General features: G+C 44.6%; 2 protein-coding genes across 3 annotated transcripts in view; one reads left to right on the top strand and one right to left on the bottom strand.

Annotated features, from left to right (window-relative positions):
- The window catches only part of scap (SREBF chaperone), a 37,190-nt gene extending 32,113 nt beyond the window's left edge, over positions 1 to 5,077 (top strand). The window contains exons 22-23 of the mRNA XM_083918149.1: positions 1,306 to 1,512; positions 1,641 to 5,077. Of these exons, the coding sequence (XP_083774275.1) occupies positions 1,306 to 1,512; positions 1,641 to 1,886 (453 nt within the window). The 3' untranslated portion in view covers positions 1,887 to 5,077. The remainder of the gene's footprint in view (positions 1 to 1,305; positions 1,513 to 1,640) is intronic.
- The window catches only part of ptpn23a (protein tyrosine phosphatase, non-receptor type 23, a), a 19,722-nt gene continuing 1,754 nt past the window's right edge, over positions 5,071 to 23,038 (bottom strand). The window contains exons 2-24 of one of the 2 annotated variants that reach the window (XM_083918148.1): positions 21,478 to 21,552; positions 19,778 to 19,905; positions 19,079 to 19,155; positions 18,752 to 18,801; positions 18,414 to 18,545; positions 18,251 to 18,331; positions 18,036 to 18,167; positions 17,860 to 17,907; positions 17,010 to 17,066; positions 16,855 to 16,913; positions 16,680 to 16,759; positions 15,616 to 15,730; positions 15,460 to 15,525; positions 14,627 to 14,772; positions 13,990 to 14,307; positions 13,055 to 13,209; positions 12,615 to 12,946; positions 9,775 to 12,283; positions 9,310 to 9,494; positions 9,108 to 9,212; positions 7,928 to 8,066; positions 7,545 to 7,658; positions 5,071 to 6,408 (exon numbers count right to left, since the gene is read on the bottom strand). In XM_083918148.1, coding sequence (XP_083774274.1) covers positions 5,815 to 6,408; positions 7,545 to 7,658; positions 7,928 to 8,066; positions 9,108 to 9,212; positions 9,310 to 9,494; positions 9,775 to 12,283; positions 12,615 to 12,946; positions 13,055 to 13,209; positions 13,990 to 14,307; positions 14,627 to 14,772; positions 15,460 to 15,525; positions 15,616 to 15,730; positions 16,680 to 16,759; positions 16,855 to 16,913; positions 17,010 to 17,066; positions 17,860 to 17,907; positions 18,036 to 18,167; positions 18,251 to 18,331; positions 18,414 to 18,545; positions 18,752 to 18,801; positions 19,079 to 19,155; positions 19,778 to 19,905; positions 21,478 to 21,552 — 5,697 coding nt within the window. In that variant the 3' untranslated portion in view covers positions 5,071 to 5,814. Of the gene's footprint in view, positions 6,409 to 7,544; positions 7,659 to 7,927; positions 8,067 to 9,107; positions 9,213 to 9,309; positions 9,495 to 9,774; positions 12,284 to 12,614; positions 12,947 to 13,054; positions 13,210 to 13,989; positions 14,308 to 14,626; positions 14,773 to 15,459; positions 15,526 to 15,615; positions 15,731 to 16,679; positions 16,760 to 16,854; positions 16,914 to 17,009; positions 17,067 to 17,859; positions 17,908 to 18,035; positions 18,168 to 18,250; positions 18,332 to 18,413; positions 18,546 to 18,751; positions 18,802 to 19,078; positions 19,156 to 19,777; positions 19,927 to 21,477; positions 21,553 to 23,038 lie in introns of both variants that reach the window. The other variant, XM_083918147.1, reaches the window with a different exon arrangement.

Here is a 23,038-nt window from a genome sequence, read left to right on the forward strand (position 1 = left end):
TACGACTGTTTCCACTTTGTTTGACATATACTATGACTGTTCCCACTTTGTTTGACATATACTATGACTTTTTCCACTTTGTTTGACGTATACTATGATTTTTTCCACTTTGTTTGACATATACTATGACTGTTTCCACTTTGTTTGACATATACTATGACTTTTTCCACTTTGTTTGACATATACTATGACTGTTTCCACTTTGTTTGACATATACTATGACTTTTTCCACTTTGTTTGACATATACTACGACTTGTTCCACTTTGTTTGACATATAATATGACTGTTTCCACTTTGTTTGACATATACTATGACTTTTTCCACTTTGTTTGACATATACTATGACTTTTTCCACTTTGTTTGACATATACTACGACTTGTTCCACTTTGTTTGACATATACTATGACTTTTTCCACTTTGTTTGACATATACTTTGACTTTTTCCACTTTGTTTGACATATACTACGACTTGTTCCACTTTGTTTGACGTATACTATGACTGTTTCCACTTTGTTTGACATATACTATGACTGTTTCCACTTTGTTTGACATATACTATGACTTTTTCCACTTTTTTTGACATATACTATGACTGTTTCCACTTTGTTTGACATATACTACGACTGTTTCCACTTTGTTTGACATATACTACGACTGTTTCCACTTTGTTTGACATATACTATGACTGTTTCCACTTTGTTGGACATATACTATGACTGTTTCCACTTTCTTTGACATATACTATGACTTTTCCTGACTTTTTTAACGTACTATACTATACTTTTCTTTTTTGGCTCATTTTTTGGACACTTTTCTTTGACTTTTCCTGACTTTTTTCAACAAATTATGCCATGACTGCTTTAGACAGGCTATCCTATGAATGATTTAAGCATTTTTTCGGTATATTATATTTTGACATTTTTTGACTTTTTTGGCTAATTTTTGGACACAATTTTTTTTAACTTCTCCAGACTTTTTTCAACAAAATATTCCATGAGTGCTTAGGACATTAATTTATTTTACTTTCCTAGCAGGGAGATGGCACTCAACATGTCAGGAACGCAGTATGAGAACAAAGGTGATCGGCCTTTGTGAAAAATGTCAAAATAAATCAAAATATAATTTGCGCAAAAAAAGGCTAAATCCATCATAGGAAAGATAGAATTTGTTGGAAAAAGGCAGGAAAAGCTGTAGAAAAGTGTGGCAAAAAATAAAAGTCATAGTACATTATGTCGGGAAAAGCCTTAAAAAGTTATAATATAATAGTCAAACTTACTGTGACTCTGTGTTTGGCCCGACTCAGACGATGGTTCTGGCGAGCGGCGGTCAGGACGGCGCCATCTGTCTGTGGGACGTCCTGACAGGGAGTCGTGTCAGCCATGTTTACGGTCATCGTGGCGACGTGACCTCACTGGTCTGCACCACCTCCTGCGTCATCAGCTCGGGACTCGATGACCTCATCTGTATCTGGGACCGTAGCACCGGGATCAAACTCTACTCCATACAGCAGGTAATCTTATATTTGCCGCCCTTCACCAAAGAAGAATCTACTATTCTGGTGAGTCAACCCAACCTCTCTCTCTCTCTCTCTCTTCCTCTCTCCCTCCATCCCTCCCTCCCTCCCTCCCTCCTCAACAGGAGGTGGGATGCGGGGCCAGTCTCGGGGTGATCTCCGAGTCTCTTCTAGTGACGGGAGGCCAGGGCTGCGTCTCCTTTTGGGACCTGAACTTCGGCGACCTGCTGCAGACAGTCTACCTGGGCCAGAGCAGCGACGGCCAGGGCGTCCGGCAGCTGCTGGTGCTCGACAACGCCGCCATCATCTGCGACTTTGGCAGCGAGCTCAGCCTGGTGTACGTCCCCTCCGTGCTGGAGAAACTAGACTGAGGAGAGACGGATGGACGGACATTAGTCGTTGATATCAGTGGGAACAAAAACATGCACTCAGAACATCCTCTTCCCCTTCATCACATTGACTTTCCCTGGGGGGGTTTTTGTTGCTTTTTTTTGTTTTCCGACACCCGAAGGAGACGTGATCTTTCGGTCAGTTCCCACGTGCACACAAGACTCTTTTTTTTGTTGACGTTTTTTAAGTACAAGCTTGGATGTAACGAGGATAAAACTTGAGGACTGATTGTGCAACCTGCTGCGAGGAGGGCGACTGACACACCCTCTGTACAGAACTGTAGACATTTACGAGGGGCGCGAGGTTGAAGCGGATCCACCCGTCACCAGTTTGTGCTTTTTTTTTTTAACGCGTGTTTGATTTGTGGCTCGGCCCTCTATGCTGCTTTTAAGGGTGGGGCTTCACTGTGACCCCCCACCTGCCCAGAGAGGAAGATAAAACTTGTCTCCTTATTTTTTAATATTCCTGCTGCCTCTTTCGCTCGACAGCGAAGTGCAGCCACAGCGAGCTCTGCAGTTCTAGGCGTGTGTGTGTGTGTGTGTGTGTGTTGGTGACCGTATGAATGAATGTAGGCCCTTTTTATGGCAAAACACTGCTGAGAACAAGAAATAATTAAGTGTGTGTGTGTGTGAGGGAGAAATGATGATTACTGTATAAAGTAAACCTCCATAGGGGGCTGTTTTTATATGTATAAATCTATTATTTATTAGTGATGCATTTTTTTAATAACAGTCTGTTTATGAATGGCTAATCCCGGCTCTTAAACGAGAATATAACAATGTGGAGATAACGGCATAAATGTAAGATGGTGATTGTCTGGCGGGGTCGGGGCTGCGGTTATAAATCCATTTGTAATATTGAACTGGAAACACTGAAGCGTTTGTTGTTATGGAGCCCAGGGGCTGATGCTGTACGAGGGGGCCTCTGCGTACGCGTGCTACACCATCAGGCGACCTCCATTTTGCAAACGGCTTGAATTTTGGATGACGACACTGACTTAGTTCTGCACAGGCTGTCTTTAGCTGACATGTTTACATTGGCTGTTGTACTTTTTTATAAATTGTGCCCTTTAGAGATTTGTTTTTAATCACCGTTTACTGTAAGTGGTTCACTTCAAACTGGATATTCATTTCGGCCACAAACAACAACAATCTATTGTTCTACGTCCAACGCGGGGTTTCACGGCTCGTCTCGTTGCCACGGCGCTCACGCAAACTTCAGTGGAGTTTGTCTTAAAGCCGTTTTTTCTGCAGACAGTCAGAAGAGAGGCAACAAATAAACAGATCATTTATCCAGCGGCACTCATCGTTTAGACTCGGTGTCTCTTTTAAGAACTTGGCTGTTTTATGCCTGAATGAATAAATTAATAATGAATAACAATATTTACACAGGCTCTGCTGCTTGATGATTAATTCATTAGCCTAACATCTGAAACTACGTAGGACCGGATGTTTTTACATCTTAGACACTATTAGACACATTTTTCAGATTTGTATCATGCGGTGCTTGTTGATCTATGTCTGGGGGAGCTGTTGCACAGGAACATCGTGCTGGTTCTAACCATCATGTTGCTTCAAAGCTCTGATACGACCCGGGTCGGTTTTAAGTTCAGTGGGCGGCGCCAAAGAATACACTGGTGTTGTACTGAATCCTTTCTGCAAGTAGCTCTGCACAACGCAAACAGCTGGAAACGGTGGTTTATGACAAACCGTCGATCTTCAGTGTCACTATCTGCTAAGACTGACGGACTCGTGACCTGATTTGCTTTGTAACCTGTTAATTTATTAGCTTGTTTTCTGTCGTTTAACTGTAGTCGAGAAAGCTTTAGGAACGGGGAAGATGTAGTTTTTAGATTTTTTTTTGTTTTGTTTTTCTAGCAATGTGAATTTGATTCAAAGCAAAAGTTGAATGTTTTGGGAAATGTGCTCGTCGTCGTTTGCTTTTTGACCGAGTTGAATGAAATGAACGATACCACGGTTAACTTTCATTTGGTTAGGTCGACACAAAGACTGGGGAAACTGCTACCCTGCTTTTGCCTGATGCTAACAAAATTGAGCTACCAGCAACTTTAACGCAGAAGTTCTGATACGGTTTCAATTCCACCTGTTTCAAACGATACAATCGCGGTTAATCATACTTTCACTTGTATCGAAACTATAAAAAAAATAGATCTACAATCAGATTTTCTATCAATGACAACATTAAAAACATGTTGGTATGATTTCAGTGACTCTGGACTGTGTGCAGGACGGGTTAATAAGAAACAAAGAATCCTTTATTGTGATACTGGTCGCATCAAAGACAAACCGCAGCACATAATCCCTTGGAAAACTGTGACTTGTGGTACAAACAAAGATATGACGTGTTAAGCTGGTGACTGAGGCAGGATCGCTGTTCTCCGGGGTCCGGTCTTTGTGCTGAACTAAGCTAATCTGCGGCTGGCTGTAATTTTATTTAACAGACAGATAGAAGAGTGGTATCAATCGTCTCATCTAACTTTCGACCAGAAAGCCAATAAAAGTATTTCCCAAGATATCAAACTACTTCTTTACTGACTCTGAGGAAGAGGGAAGGTTGGCGTGGCAATTTCAAATGAACCGCAGCTTCTTTTGAATGTTTCGCTTCATCACGTATGGACTTTGTAACAATCCATGCTCAACAGTACTTTGTAGGCTAATGAAATAGGGTCCAGCCCAGGTTATTTTAGTAATCCGTGCTCCTGATCGTTGCTTCAAACATACCTTTTCATCTTGTGGCGTTCATTCATCCGGCTGTCAGTGCTCCATATGAAAAGTCTGTTTGCAGCCACGATATCCTGTTTTCCTTTGAGCTGTTAAAGCAGAAAAAAGGAACAATTCCTGTGGCTGCATCCTCACAATAATGGCAGATATTTAACGCTCTGTAGTCCAAGATGGCTCATCCACTGGCTGCCAAAACAAGTAGAAATCAATTCTGTATCATTTCATGTCTCGGTGTTTAGACAGCTGTCAGGAAAATCACAGCTGTGGCAGAAAAGATCTCTAACAGTAACGTCTTTAAATCCCCAGGTCTGCTCCTCGAGCCTCCTCCCTTCGTTGGCTGGCTACAATCTACGCGGGCTGTAGTAGTGGAAGTTACTTATTTACTATTTTGTAACACAAAAAAAAGTGCGAGACTTTGTACTAATTTTCAAATAAAGAGGCTTTGATACCACAACGGTTGTCTGTCTACTGGGTTTATTTAATACTTTTTACAGTAATGAATGATTAGTGAGAACATCTGGAATAGTCTAACTTTATTTAAGATATTTACAGAGTTACAGATGAAGAAAAATAATAACAGCTTGTTAAGACGTGCCGATTTGTACGCTGCTGTGTTACCGTGACGACTGAGCTATACTGCACTGATTGAGTTACAGGTGTTACAGCTCCGCCCGGCTCCTCTGGCCTGCCTGCAGCTCCACGCATCAGTTATTCCAGTCATTAAAACGATCGCAGACCAGCGCAGAAGGGAGCAGCCGAACACCGTCACACCCTGTGAAAAGGGGAGGGGCTATGAAAGTGGAGTGCATGCTGGGATTTATTTGGGCCCAGATCTGGTGCTGGAAGTGCAGAACATCCAGAAATCACAAACATAGAAAGAAAAGCAGCAAAGAGCGACAGAAGGAATACGGACGAGTGCATAGTGATCTGGTCCCAGTAGCCTCCGGTGATGGAAAGAGAAACGAGTTTGTCTCAGGTATCACCCCACCTAAAGCAAACTTCAAAACTGAACCCCTACCGTCTGCCACCAGGCACGTCTTGGTAAAACACCGCTTAAATGTCTCACTCTCAGGATTCGGTGTGTTTTTTGATTTCTTAAAAGCAGGATTAGAAAGAGCTACAGGCCTGGTGGTAAAGTAAAAGAAAGGTAGAGACCCGCTGGCTCGTCTCAGCGCTTGCCGAGGCTCCAGAGTGGGTCCAGGCTACTCAGCGGGTCGTCGCCTTCCACCTCTCGAGTCCCGTGGATCCCCTGACCCTCGGCTGGCTGCATGAAGCTCTGCTTGGTCACCCGCTGCCTCCCTTTGCCCCCTCCCTCCATGGAGAAGGCCTCAGGCGTTAGTGCGGCCAGCAGCTCCAGCGACGAAGGAGCCGGAGCAGAGGACGCAGGAGGCGGGCTGACGCTGACCGGAGCCTCTGGGACCGGCTGGTGGTTGACCGCTGCAGGCGAGGATGGGGAGATAGCATCCAGGCCGTTGGGGGGCGGTGAAGAGTGAGTAGGGGATGTGAGAGGCGGGCTGAAAGAGGCGGGCGGCTGGGGATCTATGGGGGGACAGAGATTCTGGAGTGACTGGACGTCACCCAGCGAGTCGAGGCCAGGAAAGATAGTGGCGACCTGCTCCTCCAGACCGTAAGGGGCCTCCATGGCTGGGTCCGTGGCGCTGGGCGGCCGGATGCTGAGCTTGGCGATGGTGGCTTGGATGGAGCTGATAGGCATGTCACCGCCGAGGACGATATCCTGCTGGGACTCTTGTCTCGAGTAAGGCTGCAGATGGAAGGTTCAGAAAAGAGAGAAACGTTCGGATCAAAGAGAAAATAAAGTGCCTCTAATTAAAAATAATAACTCTATTTATAACTAATAATTACTGCTCGGTGATAGCTCTACTAAAAATAAGTAGGAGTACCTCGTCAGACCAGAACTCGTAGAACTCCTTTGGAACAGGTGAACAAAAGATAAATACAACATTAAAACTAAAGTGAGAATCATTTAACAGACTGGAGCTACCGGGGAATACGAGTCAGAGAGTTAACTAAAGGAACACTGATTGCACTCTACTTCTTTACCACGGTTGATATTTTGATTAAAAGATGTGTTCATTAGAACCATAGACCATATGTAAAGAAGGATAAAAAATAAGCCAAAACATCTGGATCGCCCCCTGGTGGCTGGCTGCAGTATAGGTCCCACCCCTCCATGTTAGCAGATGGGTCAAAACTAAAAAGTGCGCCTCCAATAATGTGGTTTCTGTGACTGTGGGTTGTTTTTTATTCACACTGATTTTTGTCCAAACAGGGTGGAACGTCATGACTAACGGCTGTGATCAACTCACGCACCATTGGTCGGGCAGGTGTTTGTGATGCGACTCCACCACCCGTCACTACTGCGCACACTTACAACACGGAGGCGCCCGCGTGTGGGATGTTTTGGCTTCACTTTTGTACCGATGGAGGCAGTGGAGACGCTGCCCATCTTTATATAGAGTCTATGAAAACAACACTAAAAAGTCAGATCAACCAAATCCATAATTTTCTAATGGACAAAATAATGAATCAATTAACGTGAAAATAATGAATAAATCAATAACGATAATTATTGTTGCTGCACTCAAACCCAATGACACACTGGCAAATAAAGTACCAGGTTACTGATAACTTAAGTGTATCCGTATCCTACCCTTTTACCTGTAACTGTGATTAACAACATGCATGTAGAGGCTGTTTGAATTTGAGAAAAAAAGAATCAAGGCCTTGAAAGTTTCTGAGAGTAGACGGATCACATTGGGCATGGACAGTCACTCCTTCTGGGCTCAGAGGCTGGGGGGTCCCAAACCTCCAGAGCCAGTGTGACCCTTTTACCGTGTAGCGCGACTGGGTTGAGTTTTGGCCTTGAGTGTGTCGAACCTTTGTGGCTGCAGAGTTGGCGTTCTTGCTGCAGGTGGCGGTAGTGATGCCGTGTCTCTGGAGGACCTGCTCGGCGTGCTTCAACACGGCCTCGTAGCAGAACTTCAGATGGAGCTGGAGACAGACAGATATTAAAATATGTGAACGTCTATTCATTCTGAGGTTTAGTCACCGGTCCATGCACTAAATATGTATTTTCTATGTGTATCCTGCTAATTTTATAGCACTTTTAAAGCCAGAAATGTTTGTCCTAGGAGTGCGGTCTGCTGATGTCAAGCTGAATTACATGTGGGTGATGAAGTCCTAAACAACAACCACCTGTAAAACCCCGCCTACTGCAGCTCAGATGCCCAAACACAGCTTCGGTGCTCAGTGTGTCTGACCTTCTCCTGTAGCATGTTCTTCCTCTGTTGTCTCATCTTCTTCACCAGCAGTGGAAGGTTTGGGATCCCGTTTCCTGCCTCCAGCTCCTGCAGCGCAGCGTACAGCAGACAGAAGGCGCCGGTGCGTCCCACGCCCGAGCTGAGACAGAGAAGACAGAGTACAGATAAGCAACAAACCCTCCCCACACCACTGAGGAGCTCACATGACTGTGGATCAAGGAAGTGATTCCACAGATGAACTATAACAACATCATTTATAAACTGTTCAAGGTGATTTTCAGGAGATACACAACACTTTGCTGCTACTAATCACGTCACACCACTGGCACTTTTGCCTTGTGCTTCTGTCTTTAATTGCGCTTGTGTAGTTTCTATTTTTTTATTGTATATACCTTTTTGTTCTTTTTTTACTTTCTCTATTTATCTGTAATTATTTATGTCCTAGGGCTGCAACAACATTTCCCTCTGGGGATTAATAAACGCTTATCTTAGTTTTTTTTATTCATAATTGTGTATGTTTAATTTGGATTTTGACATTTTGTTATCAGGCTTCTGTTATTTGCCCGAACACCCTTTATTTGCTTTTTTTTTTGTTGTTGTTTTATTCTCATTGAGGCTGTCCAAGTTAATTAAAGGCAAAATAAAAAATGTATGCTATAAACAAGTAAAAAAAACATTACTAATGGAAAACAATGTTTTACAAGAATTCGGTTTAATTCTGTGAAGCTACTAGCGGCATCAAAAATAACAATTAAAGCACTTCTGTGTTGGAGATTAGAGCTTATTGTGTTTTTTTTAATCGGGAAATAGCGTTTTTTATGAACGAGTGAAAAGAACACAGCAGGGTTGAGACCAGGTGTCTAAGGAACTCACACAGGAGGATCAGCTGCAGCCTTAATATTTCATTGAACTAGATCACAGCAGTGAGACTGAAACACTCATCACAACTCATTATTGTACACTTTCTAACTGGATTTATAGGAAATAACGTTTCATTAGACGGACACAGCTTAGGGACCCATTTGATCATATCTGCAACATGAGATCATTTATTCTCTTTCATGTCATATTTTTTTATTATGCAGGCAACTAGAGCAATGTAGTAAATATAAAAGTTAAGCATCATTCAGCTATCCTGAATGCACACAGAGATTTTTAACAAACCATGGCGCACACTCACCTGCAGTGCACCACGACAGGTGTGTGTAAGGGCCTCTGGTGGAGGTAGTGTCCATGAACCTCCTGGATGAATCGCAGCAGGTTGCTCTTGCTGTCAGGAAGACCCCTGATGAGAAATAAGAAGAAATTACGAATAATAAATCTCAACGACAAACTCCACACACGATGAGAGCCAGAAACTAGTCGAAACACAAACGACTCACAGCTCAGGCCAGGAGGTGAACTGGAGATGGACGACGGTGCGCTTCAGACTTTGGTCGCGGTACTGCAGGCTGATCATGCGCTCCACGTGAGTCGGCGTTGTCTTCTGCGTGGTTAGGCTGAGTGTGATTGGTCCCTGAGAGAGCTGCTGCCCACGCTCCGTTGGGAAGTAGCGCACAACCTTTCCCTGGGAGAGATCGAGAACACAACGGTAAGATAAACAGAGGGCGACAACAGAACAGTTGTGAAGAAACTAAATATACAGTGGGTCTCTATAGGAGATGTTTACAACAAAAAAATATATTTTTTGAGAAAGAAAAGGAACTGAACTCCTTAAAAATTAATAAAAAATAATAAAAGGTTAAGTGTTTCTATAAATCAATATGAATTTTCTGCAGCTACACACCATATGTTGTTTTATTCACTTCCATATTAACACACAGTGCAAACTCAACTAAAGCCATTACCTTTTCCAGCTCCTGCTCTGAAACCAGCATGACCACCAGTGACACCTTCTGCTCATACACCATCAGCCAGAAGTCTGCAGCTGTGCCGGTGAGCGGAGCCTGTGTGGCAATAAGGCGCGGGCAGTACGCCGACAGGTCTTCCACATAGCTTGCGTTGATGTAGTCATCTTTGCCTGATTGCAGCACAACGCGGTTGAGGTCATAGGGCATGACGTCCTGGTGCCGGTTCTTCATGGTGTAGCAGCGGGCGATGGCGATCGAGAGTTGGCGGGCGTCCTTCTCCTGCTGGTCCTGTAGCTCTTTCCAGCGGGCGTCCAACACCGACAGGCCGCCCTCATTCTCCGAGGGGTGCTCCAGGGAATCCACCTGGGCTCTGTAACGTTCCAGTTCACCGTGAAGACTGGCGACACGCTCTGGAGCTTGGTATGGGTCGCCCTGGATTAGGAGAACTCCCTGGGAGCTCTTTTTGCGACGTTCCCCGTCCTGAGGGTCAGCTTTGGTAGGTTGGAGGACGTTGGTGGGGGCCTTGGTGCCTCCAGGTTGGCTTTCTGGGCTCGAGGAGAGGAGATCGTCTGTGCTCGAGTTCTGGCGCTGAATCAGTGATGTGGAGGGAGAGACAGCGGAGGGAGAGGGTAGAGAGGGTGGAGCTGTACCTCCAGGGGTGGGGGCTGCTGTGGCTCTCTGCTGAGGGTTCAGACTCAGAGAGGTAGGACCTGGAGAGGGAGATGAAGATGGGGAGGGTGAAGGGGAAGGAGGGACAGCGTTGGGTGGTTGAGCCACCGAAGGACCTCCAGGAGAGGGCTGGATCATGTGCTGAGCAGGGGGAATATGTGGACCATGTGGGCCCATGGCAGTGGGTTGCTGGGGGGCACTTGGAGGCACATTAGCTCCTGGGGCTGAAGGGTACATAGTAGGGGGCTGTGGATGGGTCATGGGAAGAGGAGCCGGAGGTTGTTGGGGAGCTGCAGGCTGAGGTGCCAGGGGCTGCTGAGGCATCATCAGAGCCCCTCCAGGGTAGCACACTCCCCCAGAATGAGGGGGCTGAACCTGGGGCTGGCTGGGCATCCGCATGGGCTGCTGGGGCATGTTTGGTACAGGAGGCTGTCCAGGATGGGGGTGATGTTGTGGGGGTAGTGAACTGGGGGGCATCTGTGTCATAGGGCCCCTTGGCAGGTGGACCTGAGGACAAGGGACCATATGAGGTTGTGAAGCTGGAGGCATCTGTGGGTGCAGGTTGGGGTGAATGGGCTGGCTACTGGGGGGCATGTAGTTCTGTGAGACAGGAGGCACTGGCTGACTTGTGGGGGGCATTTGTGCTCTGGGACCACCTGGTACCTGCATCTGTGGGTGGGGGGGAATCTGCTGGGTGTTAGGGGGCATTGAGATTTGTTGCTGTTGTGGCAACATGTGTTGGTGAGGGATTCCAGGAGGGATCTGTTGGTGGGGATGTGGCAGGTAGGGCTGAGATGCAGGCTGAGAAGTTGGGGGTATGTGTGGATGTACGGTTTGAGGTGGCATCTGGCCCTGAGGCAGCCGTGGCATGGTGCCTGGCATCATCTGAGGGTGCTGCTGGGGTACATAGCCCCGTGGAGTCTGGTAGCCCTGGGGTATCTGAGGCTGGGGCTGATAACCATTTTGTTGATGTGGCTGCAGATGACCTGGGAAAGCTTGCTGGTAATGTGGAGGAACACCAGGCTGAGGGGGCATATATACATGTGGGTAGGATTGCTGGCCCTGAAGAGGAGGCTGAGGACCAGGGACAGCCCTCGGTCCAGTCTGGTACCCCTGAGGCAGTGGATGCCCAATGTGCTGCGGGTACTGCTGCTTCTGTGGTTGGGGTGGGCCTTGAATGGGCATTCCCGGTCTGGGCATAAACTGAGGGTAGGCCCCCATCTGTGGAGGTACAGTGTAGCCAGTAGAGGCTACTGGGATAGGGTGGTGTGGTGTAGGGGCGTAGCTGGGGATGGGGGCTTGGATGCTATCCACGGTAGTGGTCGAGGGCCGAACTTGGGCAGGGGCTACAAGGCCAGGTTGGGGGGCATGAGGAGGGGGTGGCCGATAACCTGACACAGCTCCCTGGCTTGGCAACTGTGGAGGCATCTGTGGAGTCATCTGAGGGAGGGGTCCACGTGGCAGAGGCCCAGAAGTAGGAAACTGAGCTATTCGTGCCAGGAGCTCTGGAGGAGGCAAGTTGGCAGGGAAGCGAGGAAGACCAGCAGCTGGAGCACCAGGCCAGGGCAGAGAGCTGCTGCCGCCCAGGATAGCAGCAGGGGGGATGAAGGCTTCGTGCCCGGGCAGACGAGCTGCAGTGGTGGGATGGGAAGGAAGGTCAGGGGGGAGGCTGCGGAGCTCGTCAGGTAGGTCACCCCCCAGGGCCAAGATGGCTGCACTAAGCTGGGCCAACTCGGCATCCTCCATGCTTGAGCAGGCAGAGTCGACGTCTGAAGCCTTGGGTATAAAGGAGGGCTTAGCTGCTGTAGGCCGTGCTGGGGGCTTCTTCTGGGTCTCTCTGAGGAGGAGACAAACACAGAGAGCAGGAGAACAACATGAAAATCAGGTTTTTAACATCGATATTTCACCAAAGGGAAGTCAAAGAAAAAAATATAAAATGATAAAATGAAAGGGTTCGATTTGGGCATTATAGAGAGAGGATACATTCTCTATCAGACTAAAAGAGTGTGTATCCCCCTATTACTTCTGCAAGGTAGTGACTGTACAAACTTATGCTTCACTATGATAGCAATCTACCATAACTCAATATACAGGTTTCTTGTACTTCAGATTTCAAAATTGACAAAAGTCTCACTCCTAAAACTTAATTGTTTCAATGTCTGCTTTACTTTTCCAAGGTGGGCTTCCTCTCCTCTGCCCTAGTCTGACATAGGGTCTTGGCTCTCTCCAGCAGACGCGATGCTTTGGCCTCCAGGTCTTCGTAGAACTCCTTCCCCTCTTGGGACTTCTTTATCAGGTCCTCGTAGGCTTCGTACGAGCCCACCAGTCCCTGGACGGTGCCGTTCCACTGCTGCTCGGTCTGGCTCAGGCCTTTACGGACTGAGGCATACTGGACGTTGGCCTCAGTCAGAGCCTTCAGGATGTTCTCCTGAGCTGCCAAGTTCTGGTCAATGTACACCTTCACCTGCTCGTACTTCTTCAGCTGCTCCTCAAATATACGCTGGAGGGACACAGGTTGGTTAGCTGTCTTAGGTCTAGAGGCGATTTAATTACGCAGACTCTTCCTTGAATGTATTATGTGGACTTCAGGGAATGAGCAGCCACTCACCTTCATGTCTGCCCTTTCTGTGGTGACAAGGGTGGAGGTGATATCGTCCTGCTGGATTAGGTCGCGGAGCTGTTTCTCCAAAGTGCTTCTCTGCTCCCTCATTTCCTGCACCTTCCCCAGGATACGCTTCATACACTGCAGCCCTGCCACTTCCTCTGCATTCAAGCACACACAGACGGTTACATAACAATATAATAAGATAGAATTCAGCGTGACTTTTTTTCTGGAACAAGGTCGATTACTGAGATTTTTAATGCATGATGATTATAAAACAACACGGAAGATATTTAGTCTCATTTCAGATGGCAAACCTTTCAACCTTGACAAAGGCAGCACGTACCACATCCACTCCTTCCGTTCTTGCCTTTCACAATAAAAGCCTTACACTGCTTAACTGTTTTCGTTGTTTATTCATCACAAATAAATGTGTGTAAAGGCCTTAAGACTTTCATTCAACTAATTTAGTCTGATGTAAACACATTATGCCAAACTAGGGCTGGACGATATGGACTTAATTCTTCTACCCCAATATAGGTAGTTTCATATCTGGATAACATTTTATCTCACGATTTTGTATGTTTTCCAGTAGTTCAATAAATAAAAGTCTATATGAAATAACCACATGGTGAAGACTATTTTTGTAACTAAGTGAAATTATAGAGAAAAAAATATACCAATACACTGACTATGCATGCACACAAATAGTGTAACAAAACCACGGTCTTCAAATTATATTCCTTCACAATATTGCACATCTGATTTCAGGGAAATTTGAGTCAGTATGAGCTTGTTTTCATCAATTCAGATGATGTTATTGTATATCAGTATATCACGATATACGATTTCATCACAGTACTTCTCACAGACGATAAATGATCATATTGAATTATCGCCCACACACGTACACAAACTGTCACCATCAAACACACCCTCACCTTCGCTGAGCTGGGGCCGGGGCAGGGCCTCTTTCAGACTGTCCAGTGGCCCCCCCAGCAGACGCAGGTTGCTGATGTGCAGGTTCATGGCCCGGTGGAGCTCCGTGTTGGTGAAACTGGCCTTCTCATGAGCTTCCATGTACTTCTCCAGGTCCCTGCGGATCTCGGCCAGAGCCTGGGCCTGTGCTGCTGGGTGCGCCTCACCTGAAGCGGGGCCACCGACCTCCTGGAGGGCTCGCTCGCCGACCTCGTCTGCCTCTAGGACGTCTCTGATCTCCTTGAGTGAAGACTCCACATCAGTGAAGACGCCTGAGAGACCTAATGTGGCAAGGAATGCAACAGGTATTATTAACGCTTATTAAACACAAAAAAACAAGATATAGAAAAAGTTTTTCAGCCATTTTGGCAAGAAACTGGGCTTGTTTGAATGTTTTAATGCACGCTTTGCAAAGTACACAGTATGGGTGCAAACATGAGGGCACTTACTAACAGTTACAAGCAAGAAAAGTTTGTGTTTATAAACTACAGGGATAATTGTGTCATAAATACAGACAAAGTCAAAATCAAGATGTAACTTTATTGACATTGCTAAGCATTAGTAGTCTTAGTATCTGTGTGTGTGTGTGTGGCCACTGACCCTGCATTGACTGGATGAGGCTCTTGACAGTGTCAGGTCGGACACTGAGAGCAGCACACTTCTCCATCAGGACCGGAGGGATGTGGCTGTACATGTCCAGGTTGTCCACCGACTCCGGCTCCAAGCCCAGGGAGTCCATGAACTGCCTGCAGGAGGAAACAAGACCAGTCAGCCCACTGACACAGAGACAGTGTCAGTAAAAAAAAAAAAAAAAAAAAAATATATATATATATATATATATATATATATATATATATATATATATATATATATATATATATATATATATATATATATAGCTTTCAGTATATCACTAATAATTTTAGGCATCTGTGAGAGTCAAACAGCCATAAAAATGTCACACAAATCTTAAAAAACTATGAATTCTTGCAGTAAATGTCTTCTGCTATTCTTATTTATGGAGATTTAGATTAAAGATTGTTTGTGACATGTTATTTAGAGAGAGGGGGCAACCATTCTCTCTGACAACTCTCACCATTAAAATAATCATTATTTAAATAAAGATACAATGTCAACACTTAGGTTTGATTCTTATGAAAGTAATACAGTAGATCCATAACTTGCACTTTACAAATAGTTACACATCATGTCAGAAGTTCAAAGTTTTCCTCTCAGACTAAATTCAGGGGAAAGTAACACACGCAATCATCTTCCTGCCTAACAGAACAGAGGCTGACTTGCAATTTTAAATATTACCACAATTTATTGCAAAATAACATTAAAAGGTCACAAATTTTAGCTTTGTTTTTGCAGAGAAGCTCTTTATACACACACAGACACACAGACACGCACACACAGACACACACACTTACTCTAGTGTTTCATTCTTGCTCTCGATCTTGATAATGATGTCCCTCAGCAGCTTGGCCTTCTCCTCACTGGAAAAACAGACCCACAGACATGAGTAAACTCTCTTTATCTCTTTATGTATGAAATATTCATCTCCAACTTCCGCTGGAGGTGCCTACCTGTACAGGGAAGAGGCCTCGTGGGCAGCCATTGGCACCAACTTGGCAAACAGGTCTGGTCCAGTAACACTGGGGTCTGTGGGGTTGACTGGGAGAGCTTTCACCAGTGGGGCACCTAGGAGGGCACAGGGCAGCTGGTTTTACTGACACAGTAATATACACACACACGTGTATATCTTTCATCAAATTTGTCTTAATGTACGAAATTAACTGGGAAAGTTTCATGGTAGTAGCATGTAGCAGTAGCTCAGTCCATAGGTGACTTGGCTGGGAACCGGAGGGTTGCCGATTCGAGTCCCTGTGTGGGCCATGAATGGAGCGTGGACTGGTGGCTGGAGTCAGTTCATCTCTTGAACTTGCCATTTTGGATTTGAGAAATGTGATGAGCGTTTGCCATTATTTTCAGACTATTTAAATACCAAATCGATAAAGGATGAAATCATAAACACAATCAACAGATTAATAGATAATCGTAATAATTGTTAGTTTAAGTCTTAAGTCACATAAAGAGTATATTGCTCAGCCACCTTCTCCTGATTCCAACTATGCAACAAACACAATCTCAAAAAAGACCAAATCCAGAATCAAACAACCAAATTCTAAAACCTGTCACCCGTGATTAACTTGAGCTTTCACTGACAGCAACTGTGAATGTGACTGTTACCAAACACTATTCCTGAGACACTAAACTGTATCAGAATCACTTTATTATCTATAACATAATATAATACAGGTAACAAGGTTTTATGTTGGAGAAACCTGTGAGTTACACACTGGTGCACCCAGTTAAACACAGGCAGGGACAAACAAGGGGCTGCTCATATCACTCTGCATACATACAAATAAATACACCTATATGCAAATGTGTGTGGTAATAACGCCACTGTGCGTGCGTGTGTGTGCGTGTGTGTGTGTGTGTGTCTGTGTCTGTGTCTGTGTCTGTGTGTGTGTGTGTGTGTGTGTGTGTGTGTGTGTGTGTGTGTGTGTGTGTGTGTGTGTGTGTGTGTGTGTGTGTGTGTGTGCGTATGTATGCATGTGAACACACTGAAGCGTCGTCCTGTTACCTTTGACTGAGGCCAGAGTCTCCAGAGAAGGAACCGTCTCATGATAGATGAAGTCATTGTCCTTTTTGGCTGAATTAAACCTGTAGGGAAAAACATTTGGACATTTATATTTCTACAAGTGGGGATCAAAATTAAAATACCAGTATTTTTAACAGAAGATTATCGTGTTACTCACTTCCCCCCGATAACGTCCATGGTGAATCTCAAGGCGTCTTGCACGCTGTCAGGTTGACCCTGGTTGTAGCAAGACAAGACAAAGGACAGTTGGTGTGTGTTGAGGTTACATTGACACTAAAATCATCCAATCACGTGTCGCTCGTGCCATTCTACCTTGGCCAGCTTGATGGCTTCAGAGAGCTTGTCCAAGGAGCTCTGCAGGTACGCCAACTGTTGCAAACAGAACATTTACGTAAGGCGAGAGGAAAACGGGGTTTCAATGATCGATCCCTGGTCTCCGGTGACACAGTTTTTAAACACACACACTGGCTGAGACGATCTCACGGCAAGTGTTCGTACACTGATGTGCATGTTATAAAAGGGTATGACGCTCACTTTGTATTCATTTTATTCTTTTTTTCTCTGCTTTTTTTTTGGTGTTGAGTATTTTTGTTAAACCGAATATTTTAATTAACATAATGTTTCTTATATGTTTGAATAAGAAAGTTTGTGTTTTATCCACAGGAGAAAAAACACAAAGTGAACTTCTGGCCAATGTCATTGTGAGTGTTTAAACAAAAACGTTTACTAAAGACATTGAGTCATACATATACATAGGCAGAAAGAAAAGCAACTGTGACTGCATCAGTAAGATTGCTAACATCTGAGTACTTCTGCGTTGCTTAGCGAGAAAATTGTGATCTTGTTGAGTGTGACACGCAGCTTGGGAGTGAGAGCTACCTGAGCAGATACAACAGCCCACCCTATCGTAGTTACAAAGATTGACACTGGCTTGTAAAAGTGGTTAATTAAATTATTTAAATATGAAAAAAACAGCATGCAAACTTTCCTTCAGTTTTTCTTGCAGGGGAAAAAATATCTTTTAAATAGTTACTGCAAGGAATGGTTGAATTTGCATGGATTCCTCACAAATTTACCAGAGAGACTGTTTCTGAACCGGACAAAGCGACAGCACCCTGACAGTGGAGGGGGGAAAAAACCTACAAGTGAAATGTGGTCCTACCCGCTCTCCGTACTTCTGCTGCTCCTCGGCCTGTTTTCCCATATGAAGCTGTTAACGGGAGAAAAATAACTAATTAAATAATCAAACGGCAACACACAGACACGTTCATACATGCACTGAATCACTCTCACTCACACACACTCTCCCACACACACTCTCACTGCACCTAGACTCACATGTGCAATAGAAGCAAAGTAGTAGATCTTCATCTGAACCAGTTTCTTCCAGTCCTTCTGGATCTTCCCCAGCATGGACGCTGTCTCTGAGTTCTCCAGAGCCCTGCAGGCCTCTTTATAGTAATCCACCACCTGCAGCACCACAGCCATTTATTTAACTCTAATATTTGAATTTTTAATTAAATGCTATTCATATTTAATTGTAGGAAGTTGACCTGAGCGCTGATGCGAGCGACCAGGAAACTCTTCCTGTTGTCCAACATGGACTTCTCCAGGAGACACTCCTGAGCCTGGCCCTGGGAGGCAGACGCAACAGTGGATTGGACATGTTTATTTTCTGTGTTGCTATTTGTGTATATTTGCATGTGTGTCACATACCAGCATAAGGTTGATGTTGAGGTTCAGGATCTGGTGGCTCATGTCTACGCTGAAGTTGTGGCTGAAATGGTCCCTCAGGTATGAGAAAGCCCCCGCCGAGCACTGGAAGTGCGTACACGACACCTTCATCCCCTGGACGGAGAGCAGAGAGTCAGCGGGACTGTGTACGCATGATAGGTGTGTGTGTGTGTGTGTGTGTGTGTGTGTGTGTGTGTGTGTGTGTGTGTGTGTGTGTGTGTGTGTGTGTGTGTGTGTGTGTGTGTGTGTGTGTGTGTGTGTGTGTGTGTGTGTGTGTGTGTGTGTGTGTGTGTGTGTGTGTGTGTGTGTGTGTGTCTTACCTCCTCAGATACCCTGTTATCCATGGCTCCCAACATGGAGTGCAGTGCCCCTATGAAGAATCCACGGACAGGGTGAGTTTCACATTCAGAAGAGGTCAGAACTTCAGCAACTACTTGAAGCAGAACTCAAACTCGCAGCTTTAAACTTAAATGGATTTATTTAGGTTTAGGTAGTTTTAATTCTTATTTTTGAAGAAAAGAAACTGTTTTCCTGATTTTTATTAGTCTGCAAAAGGTAAATTAGTTAAAATGAGAAAGTACAGCTGCGTTTTTTTTTAACTGGTCTAGTTTTAAACAAGACTAAAATTGCTAAATGACTTAACTCACCAAGATTGTAGAGGATGCAGGCTTGCTCATAACTGATGTCATCGTGGGTGACTGTTTTTCCAGAGAAGATTTCCGTCCTGCACACAAACAAAGGAGAAAAAGGAGAATATCACAGAGCGTACAACTAAAATATTACAAAGCTGAGTGTGTATAAACGTGGATATGTGACATGACTTTGTACAGCGACAAAATGAGACACACTAGTTGTAGGTGATCTTACACGTGCGCTCAAGAAATCACAGAAATTATTTTTTTTTTCAGGAAAAACAAACAATGTTGCTGCATAAAAGGAGGAAGATCACATTAGAGAAGTTCCATATGAGTGGATTTTCAGAGGTTAATATAAGCGAATAAATTTACAGTATCAAGGGAGGGGAAATTGAACAGGAAGACCTCAACGTATAACCAGATCTGCTACGACAAAACCAGAAATTAGAAGGACGCTGACAACATCTAAGCAGCGGGGAATCATTGCCTGGATTCAACTCTTTTGTAAAATGTTCCTGTTGTGAGGATTTAGAGCAGTGAGCTGAAATTTCTAAGCGTGACACTAAAATAAGATTGATTGTGTGTGTGTGTGTGTGTGTGTGTGTGTGTGTGTGTGTGTGTGTGTGTGTGTGTGTGTGTGTGTGTGTGTGTGTGTGTGTGTGTGTGTGTGTGTGTGTGTGTGTGTGTGTGTGTGTGTGTTTGTGTGTCTACCATGAGATGGGTACAGCGGCCTCCTGGCCCGTTCCCATGGGCACTCGGCTCTGGAGGTAGTGCAGCTGACCAAAGTACTTCCTCAGTGTGCTGCATCCTTCGAAATCCCTCGTCACGTTTACTGCACTCTGTGACACAGACACAACATCCTGTGTTTCGAATGTGTTTAATCAGCTGTTCGTCACCACTGCAGTGACAGAAAGACACTGTGACCTAACTACATCATATAATCTGTCTTTAAGAGCGTCCAGTTTCAGAATTTAATGTACAGAATCCATCCTTGTCTTCCTGCCGTTTCCAAAAAGCTCATTCTTAGGTGTCAATTGGACTTGAATCCTGACCACACGCACACATGCGCACACATGCGCACACACACACACAAGCTCTGTGTGAAAGACACAGCGGATATCACTTAGTGGTTAGATTGAACCTTTCACTCCACTCAACTGCCATTAGTATTTCCCCCAGGTAATAAAAAAAAAACACACAATTACATTATCATCACTGATGAGCTCAACTCAAACTCCATCTTATTCCAGAGTGGGTACTGTAGTTGTGGAGCACTGGATGTACCGCAGGTTCCCTTCCACCTTAGAGGGGCGTTTTCATATTTGTCAACCTGGATCCTATTCCCCACCTGTTTGTGTCTAAGTGACTAATGGGAACATTATTTTGGAAATCGGTCCAATATTAAGTGAGCGCCCTGCAGCCCCAAAACAGGCTGCAATGCAGTCGCATGGGGCAACTGCGCTCCGCCAATGTATGGCCAATACAGGGCTTGTTTTTGCCGCTGACGGGTTCAAACTGTAAATATAAGTGTCTGAATACATTATGGAATAAAGGAGAAGTCTCCTTCTGAAATCTCAAAGCTACCAAAGTCCATTTTCCTGCAGAAAAAGGCTGTTCCAAGAGTGAAGAGCTAGAGACAGAGCGGAGGTATGCTAATGCTTTTAGCTAAAGTCACTGTTTTAACCTGCATCAGTAGCGACACACTAAAGCACGGCAGGTGAACAGCAACGTCTCCATCTTTCCATAATGTAGCTAGAAACTTAGAATAACAATCTGAGCTTGTTATTGCCCCGTGCGATTACACTGAAGCGTGGTTCGCAGCTGCCAGCGGCTGCAGCCTTTAACATTCAAACTTAAACATTTGTAGGTATGGCAGAGAGAGAGATTTTATTGAACCCCGAAAAAGGAAAATAACTGGGCGTGTTTGTGCACATGATCCAACCAAATCCTCCAGAAGGCTCCAAACAGTACACTTGGACGTCATTTAAACAATTTACCCAACCACCAAATACTGGAGAGCTGGCAACACACCAAGAGAAACCAGGTACTGTCGGGTAACATTTAATATTAAGAATCTTTCAAATATGAAATAAATTAAAACATTTCTGTCAAGTTCCCATGTGGCCTTATGCTGGTGATCTTCGTGTTTAAGGAACAAGAAATCATAGAACTAAGAAGTCCATAATTATAGTAGGTTTGATGCTTGGGTCTGTTATTTTTTGACTTGCAGTTGTTATACATCCCTGACCAGGGAACACGTTTTCTTGTTTGTTCTACATCAAATCAAACAGGAGTTGATGGTAGACAATTAAGTTTCACTACGTTCATTAGCGGATTTAAAGGGAAGCCATATAATGACAGACAGCTCACAGGTGTCTGCTGTGTCAGGAGACGTTTCACATCGTACCCACCTGCCGCAGCGTCTCCAGTTTCTTCAGCTGTTCGTTGTAGTTGTCGGGATTTTCTCCGTAATTCTTCAAGATGAACTGGAGGAGGAGACGGAAAGAGCACATAGGTAAATGTGGTCGTTTTAAAAATCAAGGTCCTTCCTTAAAAAAACACCTTTCAGACTGGAATTATAATATTTTAAGGATTTGTCTGAATCAACTTTAACATTATCATGAAATACAAGTGTACTGACAAGCGCATTCAATTCAAATGTTTCTGGCAAACCGTGGCCAATTCATCAATATGCAAATCTCGACCCGAACAAGCCGAGATTGAAACTCTCTTGTAGGCTCTGGAGTTCCCACATCATGCTTTGCCAAGACTCTCCCTTTCCCCCATGAGTCATTGTGATAAGAAGCAAGCTACTTAATGTCAGGTCAGGAGCTGAACAGCCCTGCAGACATACTTGTTATTTTACCAGCGCTTCTGTTTCTGTGGATAATGAAATCAAGGAAGCAGCAGAGTCACAAGCAAAAGATGCACAATGACACGGCAACAGGACAGGCAGGTTTTGTCCCGACGTCGACAAGCCAAATATGTGCTATTCTGCCTTTTGTACGGATAAACGGTTGTGATTTTTACGAATTTAGATGTTCTCCCCGTGTCTGCATGGGTTTTCTCCCGGTTCTCCGGTTTCCTCCCACAGTCCAAAGACGTTCAGGTGTTAGGTTAATTGACGACTCTAAATCACCCGTAGGTGTGAATGGTTGTCTGTCTCTGTGCGTCTCTATGTGCCCTGCGATAGACTGGCGTCCTGTCCAGAGTGTACCCCGCCTCACGCCCGATATCAGCTGGGATCGGCTCCAGCCCCCCGTGACCCCGACAGGGACAAGCGGTTGAAGATGAATGAAGGAAAGAATAGATATAGTTTAACTGATAATTTGAGCAATACTAGTTTGCCTATGAGGCACGCGACGTTACATTTCTTACATACTTTAGTTAGACTCCAAAATTAGAGCCAGCATTTAATATGGAAAAAGAAATATTACCACTGTTCAATAGTAACTGTTGTATGAAAGGTTATCAGGGGTTCATATTAAGGTTAGAAAACACTTAAAGACATTTGCATAAACCGTATAAGTACTGCTCTGCGAATGAAAGAAAACATTTTTACACACAGGACGAGAGGCAATATTAAATGAAAGTATTGTTAATGTGGGTAGTCCATTGCAATATATCTCATAGGAGTATTACTGAAAGGAATCACAGTAACCCATGAGGGCAAAGATCTGTTATTGCACCAGGAAGGTTCTGGAAAATAGGTCATCAGATAAAAATGCGAGTAAAACGCAGGAAGTATTTGAATTATCTTTTTTGTTGTGGTATCGCAAGAAGTATCGAGTATAGTTTTGTTTATGCTAGCATTGCATCAAAGTTTCAAAAACACTGGTGTCATGAAAAGCTTAATCACTTACATTTACCTTGCACACGCCTCAGAACGCCTCACATTTGGATAATTCACTTCACATGTCCGTAGCTCATTAATCAATATGCTTGCTTCAAAGCTTTAATACTATGACACAA

Source organism: Echiichthys vipera, assembly GCF_963691815.1.
Source record: "Echiichthys vipera genome assembly, chromosome: 8".
NCBI lineage: Eukaryota > Metazoa > Chordata > Actinopteri > Perciformes > Trachinidae > Echiichthys > Echiichthys vipera.